The following is a 21,461-nucleotide window of genomic DNA, read 5'->3' on the forward strand; positions in this document are numbered from 1 at the left end:
ACGTACATATATACATACATGTACACACACACACACACACACCACACACACACACACACACTTACATGTCAATATATACATACATGTATATAGAGGACGAGGAGTGCCACAATTAAATAAATAAATAAATAAATAAATAAATATACCGTTCATTGATTAATTAAAAGTGTCAATAATGAATTATATTTTGTGCCAATAATTAATAATTAGATGTGTCAATAATTAAATAAATCCATTCAACAAATCATTTTCATTCCGAAAAGTATGAAGCATAAATATTTCACTATTTATTAATTTCATGGTCCTTTATTATTTCCTTTTATCTGCTCGTCACACTCTATGGGGGCGGTTTCCTAACATTTGATTGGTTTACCTGCACCGCACATCAAGTCAAGCTAAATCAATCCTCGACAATGGATTGAGGCAAAGCGAGTAAACATTAAACATTATCCTGATACACTGGGTGGCGCTATACAATCTGTACGTTGGTTTTGTACTATATTCCTGCTTCTACATTGTCACCGAGGTCTAAAATCTCTCTCACCAAATCCCTGGAAAGTTCATGGACATCATCCTGAGTGAAGACCAAAGCAATGGATTTGGCTGGATTGATGTTAACCCCGCCCCCACAGACTTTGACGAGCGAGTTTGACAGATAAAATTAATTCATGAAGTGCTGCAACTCCAGACCATGAAATAAATAAATAAATAAATAAATAAATAAATAAATAAATAAATAAATAAATAAATATGGACGCTTCATACTTTTCAGAATGAAAATGAAATATAAAATTGATTTAATTCATTATTGACACTTTGAATACATTAATGGACAGTGTGTGTATTTATTGTGGCACTCCTCATCCTTCATACCACACATGCATGGGTAGACAATTTATATATACATAAATGTAGAAATACTATAAGGTTTATGGGCGCTGTAGGTCATTAGAGTTTCTCTCTCTCTTTCTCTCTCTCTCTCTCTCTCTCTCTCTCTCTCTCTCTCTCTGTTCTGAAGGCAGAGTAGAGCAGGTGGACCTCCTCAGAGAAGCTGTGTTAAATGTAGGACGACAGCGGACCCAAAGGAAAAGGAGCCTATTCATCGCTTTGCTCCCACTAAATTCCTCCCATTGCTCTGTCTGTCCCATGCACACACGCACTGATACACGCACGCACTCCAAATCCCGTCCTTTCTGCTCCACTGAGTCTGATGCTGGAGAGCAGCAGGACACACTGAGCTGCATGGAGGCACAGGGAGGGGCAGGGAGCCCAGGTAAGAGACATTCTCTCTGTTTGTATCAATACTTCAGCTATTCATTGGATTTAAACATGTTATTATACCGTATTGTTATCAGAGTTTCACTGATAAATGTCAGGTTTGTGGGACACCCTCATTTATCCATGAGTCCTTTCCCTGTTTCATGCAGTTACAATAAAGGTCTTTGTGAATGTGCACAATACAGGCTCAGCCAGACTGAATGTGAAGTGATGGAATACAGAGAGGGTGAACCATGCTCTAGTGCAGTGTTTTTCAAATGGGGGTACGTGTACCACTAGGGGGTACTTGAGCGTGTGAGAGTGAAATAGTGGAAAATGAACAAATAAAGTGTCAGTCTTCTTCCCACCCAGGCGTGATATGACTGGAAATGATTAAAAATTATAAATAATCTATTCTATTACACTCAGTCAAAGTTTTTCAACCTTGGGGTCGGGACCCCATGTGGGTTCGTCTCAAATTTTTGAAAAATTAAAATAGGATTTTGAATTTTTTTTTTTTTTTAATTATTATAATTTTTTTATGTATTAAAACAATACACAATCATAAAGAACGATATTTCTGTACTTTCACTTTGTGAATGTAGTTAAACTAAAATGCAGTAAAAAAAAAAAAAACTGCACTGAATACTGTTTCTTTCCACTTATTTACAAAATGTGATTCTTTAAAATGTGTGTTATCATCACTCGTTCATTACATTGATATGCTGCTCTATTGTTGATTTTGAGCAGTTTTCTAAGCAAAACGTAGTCCGACAAAGGGGATATTTGGATTCAGAAATAAGAGAAAAGGGGTACTTAAGCCCAAAAAGTTTGAGAACCATGTTCTAGTGCCCTCCTTTCCTAATATATTTTAATTCAAGTGATGCCCTTTGAACTTGGTTACAATGTTAAATATGTCTTTCCACTTGTCCTCTACCCCTGCATGTGACATTTCTTTATTATTAATATTATTATTATTTCAGCAAAGTCATGATTAATGTGAATAGCAGTACTATGGCAGACTGCAGAAGTGGGTCACAATGTGTTTTTCTTATGGTAGCAACATAAATGTGTAGTGTAGTAGAAATATAGGATTGATTAAAGGAGAACATGCACTAAAACTGATCAGAAAGATCCTTTTGCACAGTGATTTTTGCTTTTCATTGTCAGTGGTGCATAGTAATCTGCACTTTGTATATTGGTGTGAAATTGCAGATTAATGCAATTTAAGGGTAAACACATACATGACCATACATTTATGAACCCATGCAGGTGAAAAGAATAAAAACGTCAATGGCTTAAGTCCTAGGTTCCCAAAGTGGGGTACGGGTAAAATGAAAAACAACGGAACAAAAATCAACTGTCAGGACCCTTTAGCGGCCCTCAAAAGTGCCCGAACACAAACGGTGTAAACAATAGCTGCCCATTTAGGTGCCAAAACAAAAATACCGAAACACAGACATTTATGACAGTGGGACAACATTGGAAACTAGAATATAAATAGAGCAGCAGTCAGGAGCCCCCATGCATTGCCACAAATTACACATTGGCCTCTTGTCAAAAAAGTGCAAATATGACAAGAGCAGCATTGCTTTGCACTAGTCAAACGGGCTTGATGCCCTTTGCCACAACAAACCTGTATGGAAGTGGATTTTTAGGTTTGACAAACATGAAAATAAAATACAGAACAAGACTTTGTGTGGAGAATGGCTAAAGACTCTCTCAAATTCATCCAAATAGAGTTCTGTGGATCTTCTCAATCCCCCCCTCCTCATTAAAGTTGTAGTGAGTTGTATTTCACATTTTCAGGTTGATAATTATGATGTATTACCGGTATATGTTCAATCAACAAATGTTTGGAAGATTCAAGAACAAATTTCACTGTAGGGCTACATTGTATATGACATTACATTATGTTTAAGTGTGAATGAGTAGGAGGTACACGGCTTCAGGTTAAATGTCTGAAGGGGGACGGTACTGTGTAAAGTTTGGGAACCACTGGCTTATGTTATGACACTATATTAGCATGATAGTAGCATGATGCTTTGAATCTTTGGTTTAGCCTCGCATTGCATACAAATCCTTATTCTGGCATTTTCCCTGAGTCAGATCCCACGTCCCAATAGGAACTACAGTTTAATCCCTGGAGGCAGTAAAGTTTTGACTTAAATTGTCTAAATATTTCTGCAGGTCACAGTCAGATCAGACATCTGTGTTTGGTGTTTGGCCAGGCAGTCTAGATTGTGAGTTCAAGCCTCAGCTCATGTAGCATTTCAATTTTTGCCAAAAATTGCCTGGCCCCGACCATTGCTGCACGGTAGCTATATTTTTGTGTGTTTTTCTTGTCCTTTTGCATATTTTTCTGTTGTTTCGCATGTTTATTTTGGGAGACGCGTACAATTTGACCGAGGGCTGCATGTGGCCCCCAGGTTTCCCGTTGCTAATGTCCCCCAACAGGATGCAGTCCAGCAGCAAGTGATTTTATATATAACATCGATATAGATTTTATTTAACACTACATCATTCTCATCTCTTTTTTTCCCATCTCCCAGGCTTTTCATCTTCCATCTTTCTCCATCTGTCTCATCCAAGATGATTCATACACAGCCAAAGCTTACGGTTCAAGATTGGGCCGTCACAGTCTGATAAATCCCACATGCCTGAAAGCACCTTTATCCTCAGCACTTCAGCATATTATTTCTCTGGTATCCTCACATGTGCATCTTAGCATCTGCTCTTGCCTGCATGTGGATAATCCTGTGTCTTTCTTTAAAGCTTATAGTGTGTGTGACCTGAAATGCACTGTGAAGGAGATCATGATTCACCAGGTGCTAGAATTCAAAATGCATAAAAAGGGTTGAGTGATGAGTTTAATAAACAACACAGTTAGAGACATTAAATAGAAAGCAATGGGGTTGATGAATGGACAGAGTTGAACAAGCATTTCATTATAACAATCATCTTTTGGTTTGCGTGGCTCCTCTGTGGGAAAGCGATCAATAACCAGCGATACTGTGCTTGTGAGAGTGCAATCAGAATCCATCATGTTCAGCTTTTGCCGCGGTGTCTGCTCGTCTGAAATAAGGATTTCATCAATCTCAAAAACACCCTACAAGTAAAAATGGTACAAGCCATCTGGGCCACCGTGGAGGATTAAACTTCTATTCTATAATGCATCATCTCAGTGTCCCCTTACAGCTATCACCTAGCTGTTTAACGGCTGTCATCAATTTGTATATTAATATGTATATCATTTTAATGTAGTATCACTTGGTTATTCTTATTCTTCTATGAAATAACTTTAGTTGAATCAGGCGCCCAGAAATTATTGTCAGACTTTTGCCTGAATTGCACAAAAAAGAGAAAGAAAAAAAAAATAAATATTTTATTTTATATTATTAAAATACATCTTGTTTTGTTATTATTTTATTTATTTAGCTTTTTGCACATTGTATGTTTCTCTTGTGTTAAGTATTGATTAACTATTTTGTTTAAACTGTGTTCCTTTTGTAGTATACTGTGTGGAAATTCTGTTTTAGTCCAGACTTGGTGCTTTGTTTTATTAGTAATTGTTATTTGTCATAATGTTCACTTTTGTCATGTTGTATTCTCTCTGTATTTAACACCTTGTACATTCAGAGTTGCCTTTTAAAATACCAGGGACACCAGATGAAAACTAGCCTGGCTCATTTACAGCATGTCTGTTTATTAATGTGCATTGTCCCTTTGAAATAATCAATAAATTAAGATAAATTAAAAATCTAAACTTCTTGTATGCACCCAGAACATTCTCTGTGACTTTAACCTTTCATTTGTTTGAGTCATTTCCAAAATGAAAGTGAATTACTTCAGATTATTTAAAACTTTATATCAGGGGTCAGCAATATTTAGCATCATATGAGCCACGTAAGCCCCGCCCACAAAGCAAACAGGAGGCTGAGAGCATAATCACCAATAAATTATGATAAAAGACGAAGGGAAAACACACACAAACCCATATTGTATATATGCGTGTGTGTTATGTTGCATTTTTCAGCTGAGTGATGTATTTTCTGTGCCATGGTCCATCCTCCAGAGCCCAATAAAGACATTCAGAAGCTGCTAAAGCCTTCCAGCTCAGGTGACCTTTCCAAGGAGCCATTCCAGCTATCATCCAGGGACCAGGACTGTAGCCTCTCAGGGCACAACGTGAGCCTGCTGAACATCACGGAAAAGAGACGTAAGTATGGGAGAGAAGGAGATGCTGGTGTGTAAATACAGATACATAACCATTGTCAGTAAATGAGTGTTAATTTATAACTAGGGAGGGATTAATGCACAGAGCAAAAGACAAAATCAATGGCAATGAAACTTCAATGAGGACCGCCCTGTGATGAGATAATAAGCAGTGTTATAATGGCTAAAAGTGTTGTATTTGTCTCTGCGATGTTTGCATGTTTTTGATTAGTACATGAGGGTCCAGCTCTATTTAGTTCAAGAGCCATATTTGACCCAGTTTGATCTCAAGTGAGCGGGACTAGAAAAATCTTGTTATTTTTAAGAAAAAATGGGTAATTTCAACTTTATTGTGCCATAGATACAAAACAAACACATGTAAAGGGCTGCATTTATATCACCTGGAGTGCTTTCACAGATGTATTAATCTAAAGGTAATTTAAAGATTATTGTCTTAGCTGTTATCACTTTCTGCTGATAGAATTGTCTGTGCTCGTGGGCTGGATTTGGCTGGTGTGCCTTTAGTTTAACACGGATGCACAGTTTCCTCCTTCAGTTTTATGATAAACAAAGAGTCTTTCATTTGACTCTTTGACTACAAAAAAAAAAACAAACGATAATAGGTTTTTATGCCCACAAACCGTCACAACATCAGTTGGCACAGCATAATTTTTACATAGTTAGCATAAGCAGGATGGGAGGCGAGCTTTGTCTGCCTTCGTTATCACTACACTTACAAATGAGTGTAATGTGTGATACTACATTTCACCTCATTATCATCAGTTTATGCTGGATTATTGGATAGAAATACACCACATACTTGCTGGGTTTCCATTACAGACTTTTGCAAAATAAAAGCGATGTTTTTAAATGTTGACTGTTGTGGCAGTTTTGGATGAAATGAGACTCAGGGTTGCTGGTCAGATGCGGACACAGGCTTTATTTGGTCAGTGGGTTTTGGAAGCAGACCGGTCTGGGATTCAAACGTTTCAGTGTGTGACGTGTCCAATGAATCTACCGTTGTTCTGTGCTCTCAGGGTCTTGTATGTTGCTGATAGTAGTAGTCATAACAATGACAGAGCCTCCGAGAAGAGACCTTGGTAAATGCTGTCAGTGTACGATGGTATCTGGCCTGCTTAGGGCAATCTTACTAGAACTGACCAGGAGAGATTCATCATCGACAAAGTATAATCGCTCTTTGTTTCCATTGAACATTGTTTTGGGCAGGAGCCTCGTAAGGCATGAAATCTCATCCCGCGAGACTTCGCTGCAGGAAGATGGACGCTCCAAAACTCCTCGTATCACTTCGTATTCCTTTGTTGTTTCATGTCTAATGTGGCAGTAATCATTTTAAGTATAATGCAAAGAAATGTCCCGGTCTCCTCTTATGTTTACACGTACCGCTCCATGTTTTCTCGGAGAGAAGTGGTCATGTGACCATGTACGTCACTTTTTGTGTCGTGTATTTGCGGAAAAAGTGTTTGGATTGCGCTTTCGCAACACATTTCAATATCGCAACATCTGAAATTCCTCCTTATGAAAGCGTGAACACTTTTTGTGATCTGAGTGTTTTTTTTTTTAAATCCAGGCGTTATCTTTGCCAATTTTTATTGTGCCATTTAGATTTTGCACATTTCCAAGGGTAATGGAAATGCTGCTATTGTCTTCCAATATTCCCATCTTGGTTCCATTTAACCTGGTGTGAGCAGGACTCAGCGCCAAAGTCCTGAAACCAGAACCCTGGCAGTCTGATAGGGCCTTTTGTGAGGCAGCTCTCTCATGGAGTGGTGCCTTGTCCTTTTAGTAGCTGTTCTGATCTACATCCAGAACAAAGCAAGTCACAATAGGCCAATTACGTGTGAGTTTCAACATTGTTGGTTACATTTCAGATTTTCTGGTTGTTCTTCTTCAGTTTCCTCAAAGACTGCATTAGCCCCATTAACTGAAAGGCTCCATTGTACATCAGTCCCACGGAGCCGTTTCCCTTTACGTGCCAGGCCGGGCAAAGAACTAGGGGAAAATGGGTGACAAGGCATCTTTTATTTGCTCCACAAGCTGAGCACATTTTTCAGGGGATGACCCATCCAGGGCCCCTGTCGATCAGTTTTTCTAAACCCCAAAGTAACTGGGCTGCCTGCCCGGGCTTCCCTCGATTTTGAATTAGTGAGGACTCTGTGCTTTGTCATCCTCAAAGCTGTGGAACTCAGCAGATCTTCATGGAGCACAGGACATATTGTCAATCTGTGCTGTAGTATTATCTTTGAAAAGGGCGAGAAAGGCAAGAGGCCTGGCCACCCATCTCGCTCTCCAATGTAAGTAATTAAAATAGTAAGAAAGATCCAGACTGTGTCACAACTTATGGCATCCAGAAAGAAATTCCCAAAGTGTAGTGCTGTCTGCGAAAACTTTATTTAGCTGAAATTAAATTGTTTTAAAGAATGCACAAATGTTTTAACAAACTTGCATTCCTCTATTAAAAAGGACAACACAAAGCTTTAAAATATATTTCTTTAGATATAGAATTAGAGCATTACTGTGTTTATTTTAATGTCTGCCAGTTGTTCATCAGTAAATATAAATACAGTTTTATTATTTATTAATAAAAAATGATGGTCAGAATCATATTGATAGAAACATATATAGGAGGATTTCTTTCTAAAATGTGCTGATGTATGTTTATCCTGATTACTCAATTACTGCCTCCTCAGGGCCAAATAAGAACAAGATTTGTGTGCATCTAACATTCAAAACTGTTATGTTAGTTTGGAAACATGTCAAATGGACGTCACAGCATGCTTAACTCCACTCATGACTTCCTAGAGTACAGAAAACGTATTTTTTTTAATGGTATTATGTGTAGGCTCTAATATTACACATTGATGTGTTGAGGATTGAAAACATGCAGAAACAGAGGACAACATACAGTATAATAACTGTGTGATGTTGTGGTAGGAAGAAGCTGTCAAAGCTGCTCCAGACCACAAAATCCCCAGTTTTTTTTTTTTTTTGTTTTTTTCTGTCTCAGCAGGAGGTCTTCATCGTTAGACTCCTTTATGTCTCAGAGCGAAGCTGAATGTCTCTTGAGGAGGAGGCAGTTGTTTCAGTCAAAACGCACCAATCAATTATTCAAGAAGAATGGGCGTGAGAGAGGAGAATGAGGCGAGGTGGTTTAAAAGAAATGCAAGGAGTAACCTTGTAACCAAGTGAAAATAAAGGCAGAGCATAAGGGCGTATGCCTGTTGTGTATAATTGTACATTTTTGTTTTACTCTGAATTTGCATAAATTTTTACATCTTATATATAGCTTTTTACACAAATTCACCTCCCTTTCTTCATCTTCTCCTCCCCCACACTGTTCTCAGTTTTTTGCTCCCTGTACTTGCTTCTTACCTCCCAAAAGCACATCAAAGAATAGATAACTATAAGGAAGCGTCTCTTACCCTAAAAATGAATGTTTACTAGCTTTGAGAATCATTCAGAAATTATGAAAAATAGCAAACGTGGAATATAAACGAGGTGTTAAAACAATAGCTTTGCATTATGTAGTGTTAATTCAATGAATAATGTAAACGTGTGATGGACACTGAACCAAAAACATGTCATAGATCTACAGATTTATTGGTACGTCTATGTAACGACTCTTCTGTGAACTGTTCTGCACACTAAAGTCTAAAAATCTATTGTGAGCCTTTACTTGTTTCCCACTTCACGCTTCTCGAGGCATTCTTACATTTTGGAGTCCTTAATATATTCAGAACGTGGCGCAGTGAGCGGTCACTGCCTCAGCATGATGAACAGCCTTCTCCAAATCAATGTGCCTCATCAGGAGGAGGAGCAAACAGGGAATAAATCGCCGTGATAGACAAAGATCAGCCTCAGGTGTTAAAACAGTCTGCTGATCAACGAGCCATAATAAGAGTGTTCAACCTGCCACGCTAACCATCATTTCTCCTGCAGCTTTGTGCACACTTGATGTGTTTTATGGCTTCTACAGATGACACCTTCATCTGTGTCTGAGATTATTCTCTGTGTGCTGTGGATCAAGTGCAGCATGTCTAAAGAAATGTACTTACTAAGAGAAGCAGATATTGAACTATATTTATTTTTAATTATGTATTGCATAGCTGCCGGAAAAACAATCAGAAGCTTGGAATTGAACAGGAAAAATGGAGATCGAAGTGTCTTCAAGTAGAACTATATTTTCCTCTTTGCCGAGCTGTTGCTTTAACTCTTCAGACACTGGTGGTGTTGACATAGGCGTCGACCTGAAAAGGAGGCGCTCACTGACTATAGCAGTGAACTCGGACCAGGATCTGGATAATCAAAGGCATTGGAAAGATTCCAGGAGAGAACTTAAGATATACGCAGATAAAAGTGGATTAAATAGTAAAAAAAAAAAAAAAGCATGGAATTTAGTGCAGCAGATAAATACTGTCCATATGTAGCTGATTCTGTAACCGTTCTAGAGGAAAACCTGTGTCCTCATCAAACTTAGTATTTGGTTTGTGCCTCACAGAGCCACTGAGCAGTGTGTCCTCCCTGGAAGTGCACTTTGACCTCCTGGATCTGACAGAGCTGACTGACATGTCGGACCAGGAGCTGGCTGAGGTTTTTGCTGACTCTGACGAGGAGAACCACAATGAGTCCCCAGCAGGTAAACGCAGATAAGATGAAATGCAGACTTTGTAATGTACCAGAATGTTGCTTCACTTTATTAAAACTCAAAACCGGTGTCATGTACTGAGTGCGCATCATACTGAGATTGTATATGTGCCTATATGCACATGCTCACTACTGAAAAATGATTTTATTGATAAAAAAAACCAATTCATTTTTGTTTATTTTTGTTTTCAAAGTGAACGGACACGTGTTTTATTTGTTTATTGGATTATGTTGGGGTTAGGATAGGTTAGGGTTATAATCTCAGTACAGAAGTAAACTCAGTATGTGACACCGGGACAGTAATTTAACCAAAGAAGACGGTGGATTTTCAAAATAAACTATTTGCATGTGCTTTCATTTGTAAAAGGTCATAAATTTCGATTCTTTTTTCTTCCTTCAGGATGAAATGTATTATTGCAGTGGCTGAACCAAATTTAAAGTGGACATCAGTCAAAAAAAAGCAACATTTCAAGTTAACATACCAATTAGTTGCCATTTGTACATTTGTTTTGAGCTTTTTATTGGTGTATATTGCAAGCGCTACTACGGCAACTGTCGTGATTGACAGCTCAGACTCCACAGAGATCACGTTAAGCTAAATGCGCTGCTGCTTTCAGGGTCTATTCTGTCAGCGGCGACAGACGTTCATTTCTTCATAAACAAGTCAAACAGGACTGAGCTTGTGAAAAACCAGGACAAATCAATTTGTTTGGGGGAAATCGACGGGGACATGGGACGTATTTCTGAAAACCAGGACTGTCGGGTAAATCGGGGCGTCAGGTCACCCTATCCTAAAGTACAAGAACAGAATTGTAGCTGAATGGTTGGGGTCAGACAATTTTAGGCAAAACAAGACAGCGGCTGTTTGCGATTAAAGCCAGATTTCAAACAGCTGTGGATATGGTAGAAGTTAGTTTTTAACAATGATTTATTGGCTCCTTTAGTGAATACTGACATTTATAAATGCCATCTTTGTTCACATGAGAGCAAAATTCAAAATGCTGTAAAAGTCAGTTTTATAAATTAAAAAAAAATTCTGATTCTATATCATGACTCCAAAATTGTCTTTTTTTATGAACATTAGAAACAAATCTTATGGAGGAGAGGGGTTTAATACATTTTACAGTTTTTGGAAAACATGGGAACATGAAGGAGGAGCTTAAGTAACCTCAACACACTGAGCCCAGGTGTGTGACATTACCCAATCAGCAGGCTGGAACACTGAGCAATCAGCACATAATGCCATGTGGACAAGTGGTTTTTGGTATAGATGCTACATTTTGCTAAAAAGATTCACATATGGTTGATTTGTTGGGAAGTTTCAAAATTCTGAACTTTAGAAGTTTGCTGTAGCGCCACATTTACAACAATTGGCCTGTTTTTGCAGCTGAGACAGTCTGGTATGAGACTGGACATCCTCCACTCCTGAGAGTTAGGCTGTGTCCGAATAGTCCCTCCTATCTCCTTTCCTATCCACTTTTCCATAACCCCGTGGATGACGTCACAGGGTTAAGGAAAGGTGTTAGGAGAGGAGTAAGGAACAGGCCATCACCTTTGTTTTGACAATCAGACTCACAGGTTAGTGACGTCTGCCGTGGTGAAAAAACTACACATTTCCGAAAATGGAAGTTTTTTCACATTTATAACACTTTCTGCTGATATAATCTAAAAAATCACAAGGCTTGAATGTAAATCAAAGGAAAAGAGGTTGCCAGGCTACATAGAACAAAAGTGAAACTAAAAGAACATCACATTGAGAATGGTTGCTCACACTCACCTTCTACACAGAAATATGAATTATGTTGAATAAAACATAATGTGGCTAAAAATGTCTCTGATCCCTTTTTCTTGAACCACAGTGTCTGTTTTATGTCAGTTATAATCTGATAATATGTCTTACATATACTAATATATTCCTTACATGATCTCCAGTTTCCGTAAGTGCTCGGGTGTGCGTTTCCCTTTAAATGTTGTCGCCGCAAGGAATTATGGGTCAACATTATCTCGTCTCCTTTGGTAAAGGATGCATCAGTGTTTCCTTGGCTAAAGGAGGTGAATAAGGAAGCATTGAGCCTCTTTTCCTGAGCCTAAAGAGAACTTGGACGCTCTTTTATCATGTCCACCAATTAAACACTTTCGGGGTGAAGGAACAGTGGATAGTGAAGGAGATAGGAGGGACTATTCGGACGCAGCCTTAATGTGCAAGAATGGGCAAAAAAAACCAAATTGAAATGTTCTCTCGAAGAGGCTGCAGGCATGTACTGCTGATTTATTGAAGCTTCTCAGAAGCGATCACCAAAGATCAATGAGGATTAAGCCTTCATCAGTAGTGCTTCTCAATGATGGAGCAAAGAGCCCTCTGCTATCTACAGCAGCTCCTTTCCAAAGGTTGGCCCAAACCAAATTTCCATTTAGTTTCATCCCCGTCTCCTGTTTATGGTTCTTTTATGGCTGCAATCAACACATTGTATTTCATTACATTCTACACTTCAGCACTTTTAATCATTTTCCACTGCTTTCTTTGTTTCAAAGGATCAGTGCAAACAGTTGTTTTTTTTTTTTCTTAATCCATGCAGTGAGAATATAAATTTGTCTGCACACAACTACAGTGGAGATGTGACAAAAAATGTAACTTTTTAATCATTTATGGCAATAAGTTGAACGATGTGTTGAAATGGGGGGGGGGGGGACATTTTGTTTCTTGTGTGCAAATACAGTCGTAAAGAAATGAGAATTAAAAAGAATCTGAAATGAATTGAAAGTCTCCAAAGTAATGGAAACAAACACAGTATGTCACATTCAGTTTTTGAAATCACTATTATTCAGGAAACTGAGAAGTTTTATGCTGTTTATTTTACAACTAGACCTTTTCATGTGAATGACTGGTTACCTTTAAACGTGTGTCCTGCCTCCAAAATAGGCCGAGATAGGCTTCCATTTAATTTGGGAGAAGAACATTTTTTGACTACTACATCAAAGTCAGTCCAACTAATGGAATACAGTGGGCTGGGTATATATTGCGTTTTAAGGAAGTGTCACAGTTATTGGTGTGTCACAGGTACAGACTGCATAGTAAACAAGCATCAGTATATATAGATATATGAGTTTGCAAAGGGATGCACCAAGTATGGCCATGTTTTATTCATAGGCTGTGAGCCTCATGCTGCATCTGAACACTGAACTGTCTCTCCTGTGAAGATCACACATTGCAGTGTGCACTATTGGCCTCATGCCAGCTCAAGACTTAAAGGACCAGTTTACGTAGCGTATGACTTGTTAGGACTAAGGTTTGACACTGGCCGTCGTCGCTGTTGAACTAAAACTACGTTTGGGACACATCACCAGATTACACAAAGTTAAAGACAACACAAACTGATCAGATTGCCGTTACAGTGTTACAATTTACAAGATTATAAACTGAATTTAATTTTCCTTATGGCCTTTCTCTGTTCATCTCTCTGTAAGGAAATAACACTCTTTTTTTCTCTTATTGCTAATGCTCCATATCAATGCACAGCCTGTTGGGTGTGAGTTGTGGTACCAGTAGAGCCATCTGTGCACGCCGCCTCGCTCTGCAAGGTCACAGCTGCTCTTTTGAATTAAAGATGATGTTGGTGCAATTGGTGCAATGATGATTCTATTGTCTAAAAATATACATTCACCTCCTTACGGTCTTAAAGTGATGCTCAACCCAAATATATGTAAACTTTACAAGCAGAAATTGATTTAGAAATTGCGTTTGTAATTAAAATCAATTTTTGGACACCCTTCTGAGAAAGGCACTCGGGGGGAGTTCTGTTGAGTTTACACACTCCAGTACAGTAGGTGGCGATATGCATCTATTGAAGTTGGTTGTCACACGCCAACAACCAAGAAACAAACAAACCAACAAACAAAATCACTTTAAAGGTGCAGTCCATAACTCTCAGATTCCTCCCTCCCCACTGCTCTCTTGCCCTGCCTCCAAACTTTCCAAAGTCCCTCCCTCAGAGGAGCTAACAAGCTAACGTTAGCCCGACAGCAACATCACAGTAATATAACATGCTCTGTTAAAAGCATATTACTGCAGCACTTCTCTCTCTCTATGTGCACATACCTCAGCAGCAGCAGCAGCAACACAGTGTCACTTACAGCAGCCCACGCGGAGGCTGTTGTGCTCACACGAACAACACATGCACCACAGAGTTCTAGTGTAACAATTACATATCAAACATAATGTAAATCAAGCGGTACTAATTACCTTTCAAGCAGAAAAGTTGCTAATTCCATCTTTTACTCTTTCAGACCATACACTGTAAAAAAGACGGCGCTATAGCCCCGGGAAAGGGACGGAGACTGTGAGCAACAGCTGTCAGACAGTCCATCAAACACAATCCTGGCTCTGATTGGTTCTTTTTGCTCTGTTGCGGTGCATTCTGGCAATCTGCCAAAGGCTGCAGGAGCAGCAGGGGGGACTCAATGAGTCTGTTTTTTTCACACATAAACTACTAGTTTCAAGTAAAGTTATCCTTATATAATGACAGCTTTAGCAAATATGACAAAAAGTCACTTTTATAAGAGTTGCAGACTGCACCTTTAAATGTACGCTGTGGAAGTCAACAAGTTTGACAAACTGGGACATAGGGATTACTCAAAGAAGTGATTTTATGATGTTGAAGGCTTCCAATCATTCCGATCGTAGTGTAGATTCAGTGACTTCCCTGTTCATTTGAAAGCCATGCACATCTGTTGACTTTTTTGCATTGAAAATGTTTTAATATTATTAATGGAGACATTTAAATAGTTTGGCATTGTCTACAGAACTCTTTTGCATGGTACAGTGGGAATTTAAAACTGAGATTACTTCATTAGCTTTCATTCCTTAAAATCTCCTCCATGGTTTCATGCAATAAAACTTGATAGATTTTGATCAAACCTGCTAAAATTAGACAAGATGAGTGTCCGGAAAACACATTAAGTGTTTCCATCTTAGTAAAACAAGAACCAAGAACAAGATTTTGTAAATAAAACTCTGGTCATGAATGATTAAACACTTGTGTTGGGCAAGGATTAGAAGTAAAGCTGCATAATAAAGGTCAAATCAGGAAAACAAGTGCAGAGTTTGCCCTTAAAGCCACCATTCGCACAGAGGTGACACAGAGGTGGATCTAATGACTTTAATGTGGACAGTGTTTGCATTGCAAATGGGGTTAAGCTAACACTGGGGTTTGTAGAGGTGGAGCAACGAGTTCAGGAAGAGGCTCGAAAAAGTGAGGGAGGAATAAGAGCTGAAGATGGTCGAGTGAGCTCATGTTAAATGTCAATTCTAAATAATTCACTCCATCACGAGGCCCGGTCCTTCAAAGACCCTTTACGAAGATGTCATAATACGATTGGAGCCCATTATTCATGCGTGTCTCTGCTATCTAAATCTTCAGCTTTTCTTTTATTGTTTCTGGATTTTTAGTTTTTGAGGCTTCACTTCCTGTTCAGAGTTAACTCTATTTCAGATACTTTTACTGTCTGTGGAGAAAACAGTAAAATTATAGGTTATTCATTCTTTTACTCCTAAAGCACACATTCAGTTAACCCTGTACTTGTCTATTACATAATATTCATAATATTATTTCATAACAATAATTTAGAAAATATATAATTTTAGTGAACTGTTTTCAGAAAAACAAACCATGTGCAGATGAAGAGAATGGAACAACACACAGCATCCTAAGCAGTGTTGTCATTATCTGAGATGCTGCTTTAGTAATGTCATATGGTCCACTTTCAGTCCATAATCAGCACATTGCCTGCATCCACCCTGCAGTCTGTATTATCCATTCTTTAGGAGCACAAGGCTGCTGTTTGTAGCATGTCTGTAAAAGCTTTATGGATTATAAAATGTCAACACCTTCCACATAGCACCACCTCTAGGGCTTCTCATGGGATTTGAATGTCTAACTATTATATTTGCCAAAGGTCATGAACTCTACTTGGATATTAACACTATTGTGATGTTCCATCTGCCTACAGGTGATCTATTGAAATGTTTCATGTTTCAGGGACACAATGTTTGAGGCTGCTGCACAGTCAGAGGATTCTGTATCCAAGTTACTTCATCTTTATACCTAAAGCTTAGTTTTAGTAGATAAATATGGCATTGTCTAGTATGCATAATCATGGTAAAATAATGGATTATACCATACTAATCCTATGGATACACAATAACATGTGGATTTGTTGCAAAAAAAAAAAAAAAATCAATATTAAAAATCCACATAAACACTGTGTATTAGGGGTGGGAACCTCTGGGTACCTCACGATATGACGATGCTGCGACTATCGATGTATTGGTCAGAAATCAGTCTATAACATAACAAGAAAAAAAAATTAAGTGAAAAAATATGATTTTTATTTTCTATCTCTGAAAGACAATAAATTGAAAAAGTGTCCTATGAACAGTGACATTATTTTAGTGCAACATTTCTGTAAATAAGTGTCTACATGCCAATATAAACTAATAAGTATCTCCAATAGTGCTTTTTGTAAACAAATACTAGGGTCTTTTCTTACCAGTGACACCATTATAGTGCAATATTCCAGTAAACAATATATTGGTTCCTTCAACAAACAGTGACAACATTTCTGTGAAGACGTACCTGCATGTTTTAGTGAAAAAGCAGAAAAGGTTTTGAAAGGAAAAAAAAATCTATACTTTGAGGGAGCATATCAATAATCGATAATGCTGGAAAATATCGTGATATATCGCCGTATCGAGATATTGTCACACTCTTACTGTGTATGGCTGCCATCGGCAGCTATTGGTGATGCTTGTATCACCTACTGTCCATTTGTTGCTTCCACTCATTTAGATGGAGAGAGGTCTCCTTTAATCAATATATAGATCAATGGCTTTCTTTCCTGCTGCTGTCCCATCTTTAATACATGTGATGTGTCCTTGGAGAGAGATATATTAGCCAGGTAGTAAATGAGGCATTTAGGCTAATGGTATATAGGTGGAGTCAGGTGTCAGACTACTCGTCTTTTCTCGTTTTTATTGAATAGTATCCACCAAGCGGTCGTACATTGGAATGATTAGCGGTGAGTATTGGCAAGGATGTTGCAATACGATACGTATCACAATACTTGGGTCACGATACGATATTATCGCGACATATCACAAATTCTACCCAGATAATATCAAAATTAAACGTAGAGATGAAAAATCAAATTTCGGTATATGTTCATCAGAAGATATTGATCATTCAGAGGACAAATTGAGACAAAACTATTTGCTTCAAAATATGATGGGATGTAACGATTCACTCAACTCCCGATACAATTCGATTCACGATACAATTCTCTTACGATTTATTTTACAAAATGGGACTGTAGACAAATGATGACTGAAAAATATTCCTTTATTTTTTGGGGGAAAAAAACTGTAAAAAACTATAGTTTTCCTTATATTTTCCATTGTCAAAAGAATCCCTCGATTAATCAACATCGGTCAATAGCTCGGCCGATTAATAAGTCAGGCTCTAATGTGTAACTCATGGGTTTAACTTGTCTCTGTGCTGTGCTTTATAATAATAATATTAATCATAATAATGCATAAGGTTTATATAGTGCCTTTTATAAAAACGCATGGTGTTTTTGCATTGGGGCCAGTGGAACACTGCCCTACCAGATGTCACTATTGTGCAGAGAATTATGCTCATCTGTGTTGGTCACAATTATGATGTTCAGCAAAACTGGCAGTTAAAGTCTATTCTATTCTATTCTAATCTATTTTATTTTCTTGCATGAATATTGTGTGGCCTCACCAAAATGTTCATACCACAGTCGCTCACGTAAACATGCTTTCTGCCACTTTTAAATCAGCATTGGAGAAGTTCATTATTTACATTTTTGCCTTTTTCATTTATCCATGTTTAATGTTTGAGGCTTGAGCAACTTTATTTTGGATTATTTTTAATGTTTGTTTTTTCATAGTGTATTCCAAAAATACAGTTTGCACAAGTTTGTCTTTTCGTATTTATCTGTGGCTTAACAGTCCTTATGTCAACATTGTTACTAATTATTTTAATTTAGGTGTGTTTTGGTTATTATAACAGTGTGTGTTCATGTATAATATACGGTATCTCCTGTGCATGTTAATGTCATTATATATATATCAGTTATTGCAAGATACATTGGATATCAGCTTTTTAAGAAGATAAACAAATCAACATCGCCCCTTAAAATCCCATATCGGTCAGGCTTTACCTTTTACCCATAATAGGGTAGTTTAACAGCTTAAAAAAAAAAAGATATATATATATATACAGTATATATAGTGACTGCTTGTGTTGGTTGTAAATCATATGTATATTATGTCCATGTCTGTATCATTTATTTATTGTCATTGTCTTAAATGTATGAGGAATACGGATGAAAAGAAGCTTGTGGCTAAATCTGGCACATTTACACAATTTAGATTTGTGTTGGGTGCAGAAATACTGTTAGTGGTGTATACAGTAGGGCAGGGGTTCTCAACTGGTCTCACCCTGGGACGCATATTATACCACGGCCATTAAATCGCGACCCACTTTTTTTCAGAATTCAACCAACCAAAGTTAGTTTTTCAAAAATCGCTGTTGAAAACACACGTATATAATCATTTTTTTAAATATAAACCTATATATTATCATGTGCAACATGCATCTCACAGCATATGCCTGTCAAAAGAAAAGTTTATTTCAAGATAAAAGACAGCCCAACACAATAGACATTAAGTATTCATTTGGTTTTGACCAGCTGTCCACGACCCACCCAGTACAGGTCCACGACCCACCTTTGGGTCCCGACCCACCAGTTGAGAATCACTGCAGTATAGGGGATGGTCTGTGTATTTACACGAACAAGGCTGTGAATACATGCTAAACACTTGGCTGTGTGTCTGGTTCTCAGGTTCACACCCCCCCGTCCTGCCCAAAGGCGGGTACATGCGCTCCCCTTCGTGGACCCGTTGCAGCAGAGCAGACCCTCCCCGTGAGAGAAAACACCACAGTGACTCAGACATCGCAGAGCCTATGATGAAGCTGGACCGACCAAAGCAGCCATGACCAGTAATAACATGTAACAGACGTAGAGGCAGGAACATGAAGTGAACCCAGAGACCTTGATCTGTCAACAAGCTCAGGATGAACTGTGTGCACTGTGCAATAGACTCCTCCTCTCCAGTTTCACCCTTATCTCTCCATCTCTCGCCATCATCGTGTTTCTCTCACAGACCAGTGTAAATAATCTTTGGACTGCCAGACTACTTTCATGTTTTTATTGGATAGATGACAAACAGGGTAAGACATCACCATCATCCTTACAGCCTCTCAGCCTTTAACACAGTGACACGTCACGTACACAGATCTGAAGCATTCTGATTTATCAGGACGGATGAAACACAAGAGTTGTTGATGTGGATGAAATCTGATGTTTAAACGCTGCTTATGGAATCTTTTTGTCCATGATCTTTCTGATGTGTCAGAATAAGAGAACAAACAATCAGTCCTGATCACATCACTCCCACACCAGTGAAGTTAATAGTGTAGTTACTCAGTACTTTTGAGTTATTTGCACTTGGGGAAAATCATTTGACAGGGAACTGATGAATTAGAAGATATAGAAAACTACTGTAATACTTTGTAGTTTACTACAAAATTTGATTTGTACTGCCTGAGTTTCCTCTGATCGCCGTGAGGCTGCTTAGACGTCACCAAATCCAAAGTGTTGCGTTGGCAGGTGTGAGCTATATGCTCTTTTTTAAAGCATTGCGTAATGCACGGATGCCAAAAAAAAAATAACAAAGTGCCAATAATTTTATGATCATGACTAAAAAAGGTTTTTTTTTTTTTACAACTGAGGGGTGTTTTTTTTTTTTTTTTTTTTGTGAAATCATGTCAATACGGGGAGTGCCAATGACTGTGAGATGAAAGATAAAAGTGACACTGAGTTAATAGATGAATCAATAAAAGGAAACACTGACTTCAAGTGATTTATTGCAGCACTACAGAGGACTCCCCAATTGCTTATGAGTAAATGAAAAGTTTTTTTATTTAAAGCACTAATTCACATGATTATACTGGAGCATCTTACTGAGTGTGGAGGTAGCATACTTTTGTGGCCATGGCGCACTTAGATAAGGACGTCTCTCTATACTTGTTAAGTAACTCCAAACTCAGAAGCTTTTTATGTAACATTATGCATTGGCAGCTCATCAAAGATGCTGTGGACACAATTTAAAACTTCCACTCCAATGGTTTGATTATAACATTTTTTTTATTATTTTTTTTTCTTAATGCAAGCCTCTCTATACAAGGGAGGGCTTTGGTTTCCTGCCATCTTCTATTTAAAAGACACGTCAGTTAAAAATCGTACTTAAACACAGGCAAAAACAAGACGTCCCTGTTTGGTATTCTTTCCTATGTCAAAAGAGTGAGAGAAAAATAATGGCGTGTTCTTTAAGGGTTTATGTCTCACAGTGGAGTGAGTGTTCTCCCCACACACACATGCCCTGCTCACCTGCACTGCATTCAGAGTGTGGTGTGTGTGTGAGTTTACCTGTTTGTCAGCCTCTGGCGGCTGGAGGAGGATTTACGAAGCAGACTGAGCTCAGAGGACTCTCTGAGACCACAAAAAACCCACTGTGTCAATTCATGGACTGGGATGTTCCTCTGTAATATCATGGCATGGAGATTGTTGGTTTATGACTGATATTACTATATTGCTCATTTAGTTTTTTGAACGAATCTTACAGTATAGTCCCAGTATTCTGAGATATTTGTAATTAAACATGAGGAAGCTGGAGGACATGAAGAGAAATGCTGTGAGTACATGAAGAATGAAATCTGGAGTTAAAGGTGCAGTCTGCAACTCTTACTAAAGTGAGTTTTTGTCATATTTGCTTAAGCTCTCACTATGTAAGGACAGCTTTACATGTAAGTAGTAGTTTGTGTTTTAAAATAACAAAAAGGGACCGTTCAGTCGATTCCAAAATAACCACTATCATCTTTTAGACTGAAATGCTTTGCAGTGAATTTGGTTTATGATCATCAGCTGTTTTTACTACAATTTATGACTTTATATATATTTACATTTTTGTTACCATAGAACTCAGAAAACAGGGAAATGATTTCAACTTCCCATATGTGTGATTTTTGTCATAATGTTACCCATATTGTTATTGTCCAGGGCAGGCGTATAGTAATTATTTGGATTTATTATAAAAAATACATTTTACAAATAAATATTGGAAACTCAGCAAAAATAATGCCGATTAGCCATTGGTTTCAAAATGTCTTGCACTATTTATTGTA

At 38.1% G+C, this 21,461-nt stretch overlaps 1 protein-coding gene across 2 annotated transcripts; it reads left to right on the top strand.

The window, feature by feature from the left end:
- The first annotated feature begins 1,023 nt into the window (after nt 1-1,023).
- On the top strand, nt 1,024-19,998 carry dbndd1 (dysbindin domain containing 1). Of its 2 annotated transcripts, XM_028439899.1 has the most exons (5): nt 1,171-1,273; nt 3,810-3,962; nt 5,333-5,476; nt 9,989-10,126; nt 19,060-19,998. In XM_028439899.1, exons 2-5 carry the CDS (start codon nt 3,914-3,916, stop codon nt 19,212-19,214), a joined length of 486 nt encoding a protein of 161 aa, XP_028295700.1. In that variant the 5' UTR covers nt 1,171-1,273; nt 3,810-3,913; the 3' UTR covers nt 19,215-19,998. The 2 variants fall into 2 exon arrangements, with proteins under 2 accessions (XP_028295691.1, XP_028295700.1); XM_028439890.1 differs by lacking the exon at nt 3,810-3,962 and having other exon boundaries at nt 1,024-1,273.
- The last annotated feature ends 1,463 nt before the right edge of the window (nt 19,999-21,461 follow it).

The sequence above is a fragment of the Gouania willdenowi genome, chromosome 3 (assembly GCF_900634775.1).
Source record: "Gouania willdenowi chromosome 3, fGouWil2.1, whole genome shotgun sequence".
NCBI lineage: Eukaryota > Metazoa > Chordata > Actinopteri > Blenniiformes > Gobiesocidae > Gouania > Gouania willdenowi.